General features: G+C 43.1%; 1 protein-coding gene across 1 annotated transcript in view; it reads left to right on the top strand.

Moving 5' to 3' along the window:
• LOC126278085 (uncharacterized) overlaps nt 1-15,573 on the top strand; it is a 532,462-nt gene extending 516,889 nt beyond the window's left edge. Inside the window, exons 3-4 of the mRNA XM_049977929.1 lie at nt 2,547-2,709; nt 11,959-15,573. Coding sequence (XP_049833886.1) covers nt 2,547-2,709; nt 11,959-12,090 — 295 coding nt within the window. The 3' untranslated portion in view covers nt 12,091-15,573. The remainder of the gene's footprint in view (nt 1-2,546; nt 2,710-11,958) is intronic.
• Nucleotides 15,574-15,974: the final 401 nt, after the last annotated feature.

Raw genomic sequence — 15,974 nt, 5'->3', positions numbered from 1 at the left:
CATCTACATCTACGTAATTACTCTGCTATTCACAATAAAGTGCCTGGCAGAGGGTTCAATGAACCACCTTCAAGCTGTCTCTCTACCGTTCCACTCTCGAACGGCACGTGGGAAAACCGAGCACTTAAATTTTTTCATGCGAGTCCTGATTTCTCTTATTTTATGTTGATGATCATTTCTCCCTATGTAGGTGGGTGCCAATAAAATGTTTTCGCAATCGGAGTAGAAAACTGGTGTTTGAAATTTCATGAGAAGATTCCGTCGCAACGAAAAACGCCTTTGTTTTAATGATTGCCACTCCAATTCACATACCATGTCTGTGGCACTATCTCCCCTATTTCGTGATAATACAAAACGAGCTGCCCTTCTTTGTACTTTTTCGATGTCATCCGTCAGTCTCGCCTGATGCGGATCCCACACCGCACAGCAGTACTCCAAAATAGGGCGGACAAGCGTAGTGTAATCAGTCTCTCTAGTAGACCTGTTGCACCTTCTAAGTGTTCTGCCAATGAAACACAGTCTTTTGTTTGCTCTACCCACAATATTATCTATGTGATCGTTCCAATCTAGGTTATTTGTAGTTATAATCCCTAAGTATTTAGTTGAATTTGCAGCCTTCAGATTTGTGTGACTTACCGCGTAATCGAAATTTAGCTGATTTCTTTTAGTACTCATGTGAATAACTTCACACTTTTCCTTATTCAGGGTCAACTGCCACTTTTCGCACCATACAGATATCTTATTTAAATCATTTTGCAAGTCGTTTTGATCACGTGATGACTTTACAAGACGGTAAATGATGTCGCTACTGTGCGCTTTGATGTAGTCATCATTTACGTAAGAAACATAATCCGATAAAAACACATTAGGTAAAATATATGTTGCAGACTTTTAAATATTGATAACTGTTATAGAAACCAAATGTGACACAGTGGAAGACGAATACAGTTACCCATGTAAAACTATTAAAATGAAATATATAAAGATAATGGGTCTGACACTTTTATGGTGAATATACGGTCAAAATTAAAATATACTTAATACATTGCCTGTAGTAACCTATAAATTACCTATGAAAGATAAAATGTTTATATGACAAAATACTGCAATTGTAACTGACAGTGTCGTTGGGTTTGAAACTTCTTTATTTATATGTGTGAATCTGTACTTAAATTTCTGAATGACTGAGAAGATGAAACTTCTACGTCATTTGATTCTGAAACAGCTGAGTAAAACTCAAAGTACTGAGCCTACTTTCCCTTTACTTTTTCTTATCATCTCAACACTGACCCACAATATTCAAGCGCAACGCAATGTGACTGCTCAAAACAATTACAACCTGACTTGAAATAATTAATACAAAAGAATGGCCCTGAATAATAAGCAATCCAGACAATAACCTATACATTTCATTAAGTACTTACCTCAAAAATCTTCATTACGCGAACTAGTGCAATACAGAGAGCGTCAATACTGCCAGCTAAATAAAAAATTCTAGCTACTAAAGCCACTAACTACTAGTAGGCATGTGGTTAGCACAGGAAAGATTTTGTTGAAACCCAAATAATGTATTTTTACCTTAATAATGTGACATCCAGTTCAAACACGAATATAAATCGTTATTGACATGTAGTATAAAGGTATATAATCATGAATAATATTCAGTCTCCAAGTCGAACATGTACAGATCGGTAGCTAACACTTCAGACCTATACCCTCCATCAGTGCTAACTTCTCACATCTAATATCCACCACTGCTGGCTGCTCACCTCCAACTGCCCAACAGTACTTCCATCACTGCTGGCGCCTAACTTCCAACTGCCCAACACAACTGGCGGTTAACTACCAACAACGACTCCGGCCAGCCATAGAGTCTCTTACAAAGTGGAGTCAGAGATTTAATGCAAAGCGCTACGCAACGCTGCCAACACAGAAGCAGCCCACTTACAGGTTAACTTGTGAACGCATAGTAGTGCTCTGCTGCGGAGCTCCATTTTCGGCACTGTACCGTGAACGGCGTGCTACGGAACATTTACCAGTACACCAGCATTATGCTATTTCGGCAGAGACGCCACAGATCACCATCGACCCTAATTTACAGAGCAGACAAACCTCCGAACCCCACGTTATGTGGAGAATCGTGGACGTCCGACCATTTAGCACCTAGTGGCACTCTCACTGTCTTTCTACCTCTTTCCGTGGATGCTAACGACAGCAGCAGGTGAACATTCGACCAGTTCCGCCGTTTTCGAGATACTCATTCACGGGCTCTGCGAAATAGTGATCTGCCCTTTGTCAAAGTAACTTATCTCAGTGGACTTCGCCAATTGTAGCCTACGCCACTTGTTACCACGCCACGTGCCACCACGCGGCATCCAACGCCGCGGTGGGCAGTTGATAATGTTTTAGCTTATCAGTGTATACAGCGCATTGATTTCCGTGGCCGTTCAGATATCTCGTGCGAACAGGTCTCGTTACATTTTATGTATTTACTGGGAAGCAGAGTAGTGCAGCGATTGTGACGCGTCCGGCGTTGTGTGTTGCAGCGTCGTGGTGGACGACGTGGACACGGGCAGCCACGAGCAGCTGCAGCTGGAGGCCGAGGAGCGGCTGGAGCCGCAGCCGCAGCCGCGAGCCAAGACGCCCGAGGGAGAGGACGCCCCCGCACCCGAGGAGCAGCCGCCAGACGCCCGCATCCGCCAGATACAGGTACCTACCAGCCCCCTGCCTGCCTCTCGCGGGCGAATTCCGCCTTATGCAAGGCACCGTTTTATACACTACTGACCATCAAACTTGCTAAACACAAAGATGACGTGCTACAGACGCGAAATTTAACCGACAGGAAGAATACGCTGTGATATGCAAGTGATTAGCTTTTCAGAGCATTCACACAAGGTTGGCGCCGGTGCCGACACCTACAACGAGCTCACATGAGGAAAGTTTCCAACTGATTTCTCATACACAAACAGCAGTAGACCTGGCGTTGTTGTGATGCCTCGCGTAAGGAGGAGAAACGCGTACCATCACGTTTCCGACTTTGATGAAGGTCGCATTGTAGCCTATCGCGATTTTGGTTTATCGTATCGCGACATTGCTGCTCGCGTTGGTCGAGATCTAATGACTGATAGCAGATTATGGAATCCGTGGGTTCAGGAGGGTAATACGGAACGGATCCCAACGGCCTCGTATCACTAGCAGTCGACATGACAGGCATCTTATCCGCATGTCTGTAACGGATCGTGCAGCCACGTCTCGATCCCTGAGTCAACTGATCCGGACATTTGCAAGACAACAACCATCTGCACGAACAGTTCGACGACGTTTGCAGCAGCATGGACTATCAGCTCGGATACCATGGCTGCGGGTATCCTTGACGCTGCATCACAGACAGGAGCGCCTGCGATGGTGTACTCAACTACGAGCCTGGGTGCACGAATGGCAAAACGACATTTTTTTTCGGATGAATCCGGGATCTGTTTACAGCATCGTGATGGTCGCATCCGTGTTTGGCGACATCGCGGTGAACGCACATTGAAAGCGTGTATTCGTCGTCGCCATACTGGCGTATCACCCGGCGTGATGGTATGGGGTGCCATTGATTACACTCCTAGGTCACCTCTTGTTCGCATTGACGGCACTTTCAACAGTGGACGTTACATTTCAGATTTGTTACGAGCCGTGACTCTACTCTTCATTCGATCCCTGCGAAACCCTACATTTGAGCAGGATAATGCACGACCGCATGTTGCAGGACCTGTACGGGTCTTTCTGGATACAAAAAATGTTCGACTGCTGCCCTGGCCAGCACGTTCTCCAGATCTCTCACCAATTGAAAACGTCTGTTTAGTGGTGGCCGAGCAACTGCCTCGTCACAATGCGCTAGTCACTACTCTTGATGAACTGTGGTATCGTGTTGAAGCTGTATGGGCAGCTGTACCTGTACACGCCATCCACGTTCTGTTTGACTCAATGCCCAGGCGTATCAAGGCCGTTATTACGGCCACAGGTGGTTGTTCTGGGTACTGATTTCTCAGGATCTATGCACCCAAATTGCGTGAAAATGTAATCACATGTCAGTTCTAGTATGATATATTTGTCCAATGAATACCCGTTTATCACCTGCATTTCTTCTTGGTGTAGCAATTTTAATGGCTAGTACTATAGTTTTGTTATTATCTAAACGTGTTTCAGCACTTCATGTGCTTTCTTCAGTGGCATTTTTGTTTATTTTCTTTCTGAAAAATTATTGTTACATGTTGACCTCTAGTGTAGGTTCGTATGAATTCTCCGTTCTAGAGTATTTACATTTACAAATTAACAAATAATCATGTGTCAAATATTAGACATTTGTTTGCACACAGTGTCCGCCTCAATAGCTCAGTGGTCAGAGTGGATGACAGCTTTGTGGAGGCCCTGCGTTCGAGTTCCGATACTGCCAAGGGTTATTACTTGCTGAAAGGAATGAAAAAGGGTGCACTCAGCCTCATGATACTGTTTAAGGAGCTACTTGACTGAGTGGTAGCCGCTCCAAGTTCAAGTAAGCGCGACAACTACCGAAAGAGCTGTGCACTGAGCCAACGTCTCACATATCGCATCGACTGGGAGAGGATGACATGGCAGTCGGTCGGTCCCTATTGGCCCATTTGGGCCAGCACGTGGTGCTTTGCATTACTTTGCTTGCATACGATATTTCCTGGAGACATATGACAGTGAATTGAGGACTTCTACACTGTCGGAAAAAAAAGTACCGGTGGTAAGAAGACTCGATTTTGATCGGACGACGGTGTATGACATGTGGGGGATAATATATGTACTAATAATGGTTTGAGCGTCGTCCGTCAACATACACCGTAATGGCATATCTACACTCCTGGAAATGGAAAAAAGAACACATTGACACCGGTGTGTCAGACCCACCATACTTGCTCCGGACACTGCGAGAGGGCTGTACAAGCAATGATCACACGCACGGCACAGCGGACACACCAGGAACCGCGGTGTTGGCCGTCGAATGGCGTTAACTGCGCAGCATTTGTGCACCGCCGCCGTCAGTGTCAGCCAGTTTGCCGTGGCATACGGAGCTCCATCGCAGTCTTTAACACTGGTAGCATGCCGCGACAGCGTGGACGTGAACCGTATGTGCAGTTGACGGACTTTGAGCGAGGGCGTATAGTGGGCGTGCGGGAGGCCGGGTGGACGTACCGCCGAATTGCTCAACACGTGGGGCGTGAGGTCTCCACAGTACATCGATGTTGTCGCCAGAGGTCGGCGGAAGGTGCACGTGCTCGTCGACCTGGGACCGGACCGCAGCGACGCACGGATGCACGCCAAGACCGTAGGATCCTACGCAGTGCCGTAGGGGACCGCACCGAAACTTCCCAGCAAATTAGGGACACTGTTGCTCCTGGGGTATCGGCGAGGACCATTCGCAACCGTCTCCATGAAGCTGGGCTACGGTCCCGCACACCGTTAGGCCGTGTTCCGCTCACGCCCCAACATCGAGCAGCCCGCCTCCAGTGGTGTCGCGACAGGCGTGAATGGAGGAATGAATGGAGACGTGTCGTCTTCAGCGATGAGAGTCGCTTCTGCCTTGGTGCCAATGATGGTCGTATGCGTGTTTGGCGCCGTGCAGGTGAGCGCCACAATCAGGACTGCATACGACCGAGGCACACAGGGCCAACACCCGGCATCATGATGTGGGGAGCGATCTCCTACACTGGCCGTACACCTCTGGTGATCGTCGAGGGGACACTGAATAGTGCACGGTACATCCAAACTGTCATCGAACCCATCGTTCTACCATTCCTAGACCGGCAAGGGAACTTGCTGTTCCAACAGGACAATGCACGTCCGCATGTATCCTGTGCCACCCAACGTGCTCTAGGAGGTGTAAGTCAACTACCCTGGCCAGCAAGATCTCCGGATCTGTCCCCCATTGAGCATGTTCGGGACTGGATGAAGCGTCGTCTCACGCGGTCTGCACATCCAGCACGAACGCTGGTCCAACTGAGGCGCCAGGTGGAAATGGCATGGCAAGCCGTTCCACAGGACTACATCCAGCATCTCTACGATCGTCTGCATGGGAGAATAGCAGCCTGCATTGCTGCGAAAGGTGGATATACACTGTACTAGTGCCGACATTGTGCATGCTCTGTTGCCTGTGTCTATGTGCCTGTGGTTCTGTCATTGTGATCATGTGATGTATCTGACCCCAGGAATGTGTCAATAAAGTTTTCCCTTCCTGTGACAATGAATTCACGGTGTTCTTATTTCAATTTCCAGGAGTGTATCAGAGCGCCATCTATGTCTAGTCTTAATAGGGAATGTTCACAGCCAAAAGGCTCACTGTGGAGCAAACTTGTGAATCAACCAGACAACCTCACCATTGCAGTGCTTGATTTCGGTGAGTTGCTTTGCCTCTCACCGTGGAGGTGATTGATATTGAGGAGCCGCCTTGCCTTTTACCATTGAGGTGCCTGATTTCCGTGAGTCTCCTATGATTGAGGTACCTGATTTCGGTAAGTCCCATTGCCTCTCACCATTGAAGTGCTTGATTTCAGTGAACTGCATTGCCCCTCTCCACTGAGGTGCTTGATTTAGGTGCATCCCCATGTCTCTCACCATTAGGGTTCTTGATTTTGGTGAGTTTCCTTGCCTTTCGCCATTGAGGTGCTTGATTTTGGTGAGTCCCCAAGCCTCTCACCATTAAGGTGCTTGATTTCAGTTAGTCCCTTGCCTCTCACTATTGAGGTGCCTGATTTTGGCGAGTCCACTTCCATCTCACCATTAAGCTGCCTTATTACAGTGAGTCCCCTTGCCTCGCACGATTTAGGTGCTTGATTTCGGTGCATCTCCATGCCTCTCACCACTGAGGTATTTCATTTTGATGAATACCCAAGGCAGATGCACCCATCGCTATCACTTCATGGACATTTTGCTTCATTGCATTGGTTGTGGTCTGAATTCGGACGTTAGCCATGTAGCGGCCAGCGCAAGAGTTACATTGGATGGAGAGAAACCCACATTCATGACGGGATTCGAGGGTGACCACCGAAATCGAGAATTCCGATGTTTTGGGAACTTACCAGAATCAACCACACGTAGAACAGAAAACTGCATTACCATATAAATACCTTATTTGGCAGAAATGTCGATGTCTAGCCACATTATTAATACTGTACAATCACATTCGCAACTCTCAAGTACCTTCTTAACATCAGTATCAGCCGTTAGAATACTAAGGTTTACATTTACATTGTAAATGAAATGTAGAACCAAATGTGTCAGGTTTTAATTGCGAAAACAGGCACAGTTGATATCTGTGGATTACAGTGCTTTCCGCCACGACTGCGGAACAATGGTTAAAGTAAACTATACATATTTTTTGCCTTAAAATACGAAGTTGGCCCCACCCACCTAGGAGGAGTGATTAGGAGGCGGCCAGTTGTAGCGCTGACAGATGCCCGCTTTACTAATATTAGCTTTTCACCCAGAACTTTTTTTGTGCAATGTTTCTTTTTAGAGACATTTTGTTGCCTCACGTTAAAACAAATAAGTTTCGTGGTTTCTTCTTTTCTGTGAAACTGTCAATATATTTATTTATTTCCTTGGCATCTCTACATAACTGTTTGTAATAGTTCGTTATTGTAAATAAAATTTTGAATTCAGGAATCTTTACTTCATGATTTCATGGCTGACGAAAATGCTCTGCTGCAACTGATTTTTCTATTTTCTACAGTTGACAAAGACTTATGCGTTCCTTCAGTCTTATAAGTGCGTCTCTCCTTGTAGTTCCAATGCAGACCTCACCAAATATAGAGTATGCATAAAAAAATTGGATCGTATCTGCACAGACAGTGTGGTAGGGGAGGGGACAACAGTAGTGGTGGAACATCCGCTGGGAGCAGCTCCGCCTGGCAGCGTAGGTGCAGTTCAACAGCTGAAGCCAAGTCGCAAGGAGAGCTTTTATAGCCACAGGTAGCGAGTCTGCAAAGGGTCGTTTTAACAGGTTATGCCAGTATGACTAATTCGACAAGTCAGTAGTCTCTAACTAGAGTAGCGCTCAAGAAAGTCAGCATACTAGCAACTGGGACAGATGAAGCGCACAGCACAGCAAGCGACATCGAACTACGGCGGCCACCCCTTCAGAACAAAGTGGTGAACTCGCCCAGCGCCGAGAAGGGGAATGGCTTCTCCGCATAATCCATGTTTACTTTGTGTGAGCTCTGCATGGAATTTTATGTACCACACATGCTGACAGCTTTACATATCTGAGAGCTTGACTTATTTTCTTTCAGAGTGCAAAATCTATTACCACGCCCCCTTTTTCACAGAATTTATGTTGCTCTCCGACATCTGGCCCATCGCTCGGCAAGACGCAGCACAGTTCTGAAGACGTCCGACGTACCTCTGTCTGAAACGTCACAAATAAAAACGTTTCATAGACTACAACCATACAACCCGGAAATTTACTAGCAATTCAGACAACTGCTCGTGAAAACCTTCATTGTATGACGAGAATAATTCAGGTTTTGTTTTTTTGTTCCCATGTATCGCCGACCCACACATGGATACACCGCAAGCCAGATAATCCGTACCTAGATAATTGTGAGTCTGTCGTAGTATTTTTCGAATTCTATGGTTTTTTGTGCACTTTTATGCTTTTGAAGACTGATTGTGATCCCTTCCCAATTAAGCATTATTTTCAGGAATTTTGAATCAGACGTACGAAAAATAATGCTTTTTTGATTTTAATGTTTGAAAAATTCTTTACATTTAATTACACCTTTCTAGCAAATAGAATGCTAATGTGGTGTTTTTATACTCGTGGGTAAGGGTGATGTTCTAAATAAAATATTCTTTAAAAATCTTAGCATTCTGTTATCAACGATCTGCATAGGAAAGTGACTGTTATCCACAGGCAGCTGAAGCTGACGATATCAAGAATGGACACAAAGTGTTGATTGTAATTTCCAGTTTTATTTCTTTCATGTCTTTATAGATCCTCACACACTTATTAAGGCAGCAAGTAATCACATTATAAAAATTTTCACAGTCTTTTAACAAACAGCACTGAAATGTTACCGAATGGTGCAATATGAACGAAACCAAACTTACAAGACAATGCACTACGTTCTCACGCACATTTATAGAAACAAGAAAGATATGCATAATGTATTTATCACACTGTTGTCTATGAATTGATTGCAAAGAAACCAGAAACTGGACTGAGCTCTTCTGGTGTGCATTTGGTGTTGTGGTTGGCAGGAGAGCCAACCGTGTTAGTAAAGGAAGCCGAAATGCACGCGTTTTAGCACACGCAGGCTGACGTGAGGTCTGGAACATGACAAGGGAATTAGAATTGAGAAAAACGGACGTAGCTGGTGGAATACTTAACTTTAATCCATTAATGACATACGTCGCTCTTTATGGTACATGATTCACAATATCAATAGTACAAAGACTGGCGCCTTGCTAGGTCGTAGCAAATAACGTAGCTGAAGGCTATGCTAACTATCGTCTCGGCAATTGAGAGCGTAGAAGTCACTGAACCATCGCTAGCAAAGTCGGCTGTACAACTGGGGCGAGTGCTAGGAAGTCTCTCTAGACCTGCCGTGTGGCGGCGCTCGGTCTGCAATCACTGATAGTGGCGACACGCGGGTCCGACGTATACTACCGGACCGTGGCCGATTTAAAGGCTACCACCTAGCAAGTGTGGTGTCTGGCGGTGACATCACATTTAGTAATACTTATAACAGTATTACGCTCTCCAAAGTATTCTGAAAACCTCCATTGCCATATTAAATATTATCCAACCAACCTGTTTACCTATTAGTGAAAATTTAGACAAAATTATACTTTCCGTATGTGGAAACATCTATGAACAGGAATTGTTACAAAAGATACGATAAATAATCATGATTTTTTTTCAGTAAGTGATTTTTCATCAAACAGTTCTTTTTTGTGAAGCAAACTACATTTTTGTAAAGAAAAACTAAGTGTTTAGGCAATGAATAACAAATTATAGTAGGAATAACCTGAATATAATTTCATGATTTCTAAGATATGCCCTATACTTAGAACAAATTAAATGAGTTACATTGTTTTCTAAGGGCATTTGTGTTGAAGGTTATGTTCCCACTCATATATGTCTGTTTGAGAGTGAAACTGATTGGACGATCAACTCTCTGGAATATAACAATTTTAAATTCCGACATTAGCCACAATTGGGCGTTGAAATAAATTCACTATTGGCAAGCGAAAATTTGTCCCAGACTGGGACTCCCACCCAGATATCCCTCTTTACGTGAGTGGTCGCCTTAACCGCTTCGAATATCAGGGCACGCTTCACGTCAAGCCCAAGTTACCAGCTTGTCGCACACTACATAAGTAGCCCACTACCCTCATTCTTACAGCCTCATGCTGACACCCACAAGATGTCGGGCATAGAGAGCATCTGCACTGAATGATCATTAATTGCTGCCAAGGTGCATACATTTATAGGTGTGGTGCCTCTTATTTTGGACATGAGTGAAAGAAGAAATAGACACCATTTGTTTTTGATCCTGCAGCTGTATACACACAGTGATTCACCAGCCAATACCGGTGGGTTTTATGCAGTCCACAGTGCCTTCAAATACTGTGTGCAACATTTTCATATTCTGTCACTCGCTACATGCCAACTGTTTGTCCTACAGAAATTATGAACAAGGCCTTTTTGTAGGAAATTTAGCGTAGTTAAATTCTATATGGAGACATATTTCCACTAGAGACCGTAGTTTCCGAATTATTCGAGAAAAACGTACACAAGTGATCTTCAAATCCTATTTTATTGAGTAATTCATAAACTGCGGTCTCCAGCGAAAACATATTGCACTGCAAAATTTAACTACATTAAATTTCCTACCAAAAGGTGCTTTTTTTTGTAGGACTAACAGTTTGTGTATTGTGAGCAAGAAAATGTGAAAATCTTGCATGTTATTTTTTGAGGGCGTTGTGGGTTGCATGAAACGTATCGGTAGGGGCAGCTGAATCACATTGTATACGTGACGAAATTGAAATACCGACTTAGCCTGCAATAAGGCATTCAAGTAAACCAAGATTCTAATTTAGATTTCCCACATTATGCGAGAGGTCACCTTAACCACTTCAGCTGTCTAAGAACACTTCACGTCCTACCCAAATTCTCAGCCTGTCGCAGGAGAGCTTCTGTAAAGTTTGGAAGGTAGGAGACGAGATACTGGCAGAAGTAAAGCTGTGAGGACAGGGCGTGAGTCGTGTTAGGGTAGCTCAGTTGGTAGATCACTTGCCCGCGAAAGGCAAAGATCCCGATTTCTAGTCTAGGCCCGGTACACAGTTTTAATCTGCCAGGAAGTTTCATATCAGCGCACACTCCGCTGCAGAGTGAAAATCTCATTCTGGATCATCCTCATTGTTTGCAGCCTACCGCTGATTCTCACAATAGGGCGGACAAAGAATGCATCCGTACTAAATGACAATTAATTGCCGTCAAGGCGCATTATTTATATTTCAGACATGTCCAATAAAACGGACGCCACACATACAAAAAAAAAACTCTGGAATATTATGTTTATGAGTTGCGACTTACGAAAGTGTTCTGATTAACTACCAACAAATAAGAAATATGTTACTACTGAGAGGGCTCCAATGCACCGAGTGATTGCTCAGAAACGATGTATTCATGTATCGTGTATTTCAAAACTAAAATCGTGCCAAAATATCAAAACGGAAAGTGGTATCGAACGGTTCATTTTTTCTAACTAGCCCAAATCTTGATTCTTCCCAAGTGTCATCCCTTCCCTTTATGTTTCCGAGCCCAAATTTCACAGTTCATTTTTACATGGAATAGAACCAAACTGGAAGGGCGAGGGTGGAAGCTCTGTAAACATAGTGAGAACTTAAAAAAGCTAAGCTGATAGTGGTGTCTTGATGTTGCAGGTGGAAGCTGAGAGCCGCAAGAGCGAGTTCGCACGGCTGCTGGAGGAGCACGCTCAGGTGGTGATGCAGCTGAAGCAGATGGAGAGCGACGAGGCGGTGTTGGCGCCCCCCGCCACCACCACCAGCGCCTAGGCGCCACCGAGCCACCGGCCGCCGGCCACAGCCGCCACAGGCCTACGACGGCGATCCGTCATTTCTCTCGCACCGTCATTCCTCCTCTACCTAACCCTCCCCTATGTCCTCTTCCTCAGGGACGTGAACGAACCAGCTGTCGCACCAGAGGGCCCAATTTTCTTCGTCCCCTTTCTCTGTAAATTTAGTATTTGTCTTAGAACACTAACGTTTCACTGTTGTTGTCATTCAGTCTGTGTTTTTTGTGAGATAACGCTAAATTTACATTTCGAATAAGATTAATAATAAACTTTGTGCAAAGGCCACATCGGAGCCCAGTTCCGTCTCAAGCTCTCTGAGTCCACTCGCTAACTACCCAGCATTGCCCATTTACTTATTTCTCCTAGTCTTATAACTAAAGTGCAGCTACCCACAGAGGTCCAGTGTTAGCTTAATCATTGCAGGGCAGCGAAGTTTGGTAGATACTCTAACGTGTTGATGCGGAGTCGATTTACGCTGAAAAAATTAGTTCCAGTTTTGTCCACCAGGTGCAAATCTGGTGCCATGAATGCAAGAAAGACGTATAAAAATCTTTTCGTATGCAATGGATTAGAAATGGGACACGGGCAGAAAAAGTGAAACAAGAGAGAAGGGCAAAATGTGCCACTTACACAATTTGTTCAATATGAGCACCAGAGACATTAACGAATGTTGTACAGCGCCAGATTTGCACTTGGTGACCAAAACAGGAATTAATTATTTTTTTTAGAGCGTAAATCGCTTCCTTCTTAACATATGAGCATATCTGGCATGTTTTTCTGCCGTATGACAATTACAGCTCACACTATACTTCCGTGAGCAGCTCCACTTCAGTTATAACCGCCCGATACCATCTAGAAACAGTTTTGACTGAAATTGCTGCAGGCATTCCAGAGTAATCCTGGAACATACACATATACATCTAATTTTATACACAGAGAGAGCAAAATATTTCGCGCACAGTGCCACATATTCAGTTACAAACGCAAAAGTTTTGTCCTCCAATTCACTATATAACTATACAACCAATTCACTATGTAACCAGATAAAATCGAGAAGTGAGTGTTCCTGTTCGCCAGGAAGAATGAGCAACTGGACTGCAAAATTTACCCTCGTTGATGACAGTATTTTTCCTACACCTCTTGCTCGGTTTTTCTCCTTACAGCTCCAACTTCGCGTGGCATAAGACTGTACGCACTTCTTACTGTCGGCAACATGGGGTCCACAAGTTCTTACACGATCTCTCGCGCTCCACAATTAAATGAATTTTTTCCCTTATCTTTCCAATATCATCTTGTAAAATCTGGACGTTAGTGTGATGTGTCAAACATCTGTGGTAGAATGATATATCCGAAGTTTAACGGTCTCTTCAGTGTCTCTTTAAATAGTTTACTTATTCCCTTATTTTGTGAACAGCAAGTCTATAAAGGAAAAAAAAATGATGATAATTCTTGACTTGGGTGCAGCCTTCGAAATAATTTTCCTCCTTTCCGACTCATGCTGTACATAGATTCATTGACAACACCCTTCTAAGCGCTGCTCCTTATTTACCAATTAGTAAAACATATTTCTTAGCCGTAGGAAACAAAAAATGATCGAGTATAGATCTTAACTTTTCAGTTAAATCATGAATATTGTCTACATTTGGCATCCAGTGACTATGTTAGAATGGATGCTCTGTCCTCTCTTTCCATCGATCATTCATTTAATATCCCCTGTAACTTTCGAAATTGGGGTCATCAGCTCATGTTACTCCCTCCACATCCAGCTTACGTATTGGAAGCATACACAGTGGATGTCACAGAGAGCATGATGTTATTGGGCTTCGATGTCGCTTTTCAAGCCATTATATTTCATTGATGGATGTTGCCATGACAACTGAATAAGGTAGAAATACGTCTTTCCTGTCACAAACCATTACTGCGTTGCTTAAATAATCATTCTTTAAAAATTGTATTTACTTCACAGAGAGACTAAAGTTGGTCTGTTGTTACTCACAAAGACTTAGTGACCACAGATCACACAATCAGCTACAAGTATGTGTTTTAAAACACCAGCCGACTGGTTATCGGACTATTATTTCTACCTTATTCAGTATGTAAACCATGGTCGTGAATACTAAATAGCAAACGGTAATCTGATCCAATGACCGTACCAGACCGTTCGTGTTGTATTAGCTATACACAGTATACCAAATCTCTGTCGTTGCGCTCATGTCTCCCCCTTATTATGTCGGTTTTCATGCTTTATCTTCCACCCTTCTCCATTGGATTTAGATGTCTCCTTTCCATTCCTATTGAATGAATGATGCCAGTGTGCAGATAGCGTCACCAGTGCCATCTGGCGGCTCGAACTTTAAATATGAAGCATTATAGGAAATAAGACCATTACTGATCAGAATATTAATGCCCACCAAAAAATAAATAGTTTCTCATAGGTTAACGTCAAACTGATGATAATTAGCGACCGAGACATAGGATGAAAAAGAGATAATGCATAAAACACGTCATTATTGGCTGCTAGATGGTATTAGTGTCAACTATCGCAAGATACTTGCCAAAGGATGTGCTATTGTTTCATGTGCCACCACAGGCAGGAAACGGAGTCGAGAAAGGAATGCTGTTATACATCCATCAAAATTACTTTTAAGACTTCTTGGAGAAGCATGAAAGTATGTGCTTTTTACAATCTTGATATTTTTGACATAAACCGATCTTCTGGAGCTATAAAATATATTTCGGATCTTAATATCACCAACAGTAGCACTTCTCTTCTGCTTGCCCACTATTTATTTCATTTGGGTACCGTCTCTGACGCCAAACACATAAAAAGAGGGAAAGCGAAAGAATGCTATTATCTACATTATGATACAACGTTTCAAACAATTTTCTAAATTATTCGTGTGCTAAATAACTAAACTCTTAAAATTACGTTCTTAAAAAATATGAAATTCCAGTTAGTTATACCCCCTAAATATTTCGACCACTTGTCTTCAGTCGGCATGTACACGAACATCCTTGCATCGATCAAAATCTGATATTTTCGACATTAAAGATATTGCGAAAGAGGAAAAAGTATTTTTAATACGAGAATAAGCAGGGGAGTCTATTTATTGTCGTTATCCCAGTCAAGTCATGCATTGTTCCGCTTCAAAAATTTAACGAGCCAGTTTGAAAACATGTTGAAAAAACACAGAAAATTGTACATTAAGGTACTACAACATAGTTGATAAATATTTGTGTTGTTACATGTTACAAATATGTAGTATGGTTCAGTTAAGAAATATGAAACTAGAGTGAAAGAAAAGGAGTGGGACGATTTGACAATACTTTATATGAATTAATGTAATTATTGTGGATAGAGGATTGTTATCATTTACGTATCATGAGTAGTAATTAGGATTTAGATAATAATACATTTTTGTATCAATATGTGTACAAAACTGAAAATAAATTTTGTTAACTACTCTCTGTTTTACTTCACATCTCTCATGTTTCCTTGTGTAAACAGTCAAGCTTCTAAGATCAGAATATTAGTAGTGTTGTATTGGTTATGAACAACACTGTCAGTACAGTCTTGAGTTTCGTTCCAACAACATCTCAACATAAACCGAGGAAAACTTACAACTCAACCAAGCTCCCTAATTCTTCTGAAATTCACCTTATCATATTTAAAATAAAGATACATACTCTTATAACTTCTAACTTGTGTAGGGCACAGAGTCAAATTTATGAAAATGAGCAGTCAGCATGTCAACAGGTCGCTGATTCATCTTACGTTGTATGCTACTATCTAGTTTCAAATACAGCTATTCAGGTGTTCACTCTTTGGACTGAACTATTTGTGCTACACTACTGGCCATTGAA

This window comes from Schistocerca gregaria, chromosome 6 (genome assembly GCF_023897955.1).
Source record: "Schistocerca gregaria isolate iqSchGreg1 chromosome 6, iqSchGreg1.2, whole genome shotgun sequence".
Taxonomy (NCBI): Eukaryota; Metazoa; Arthropoda; class Insecta; order Orthoptera; family Acrididae; genus Schistocerca; species Schistocerca gregaria.
This window is presented reverse-complemented; position numbering and strand designations above follow the sequence as displayed.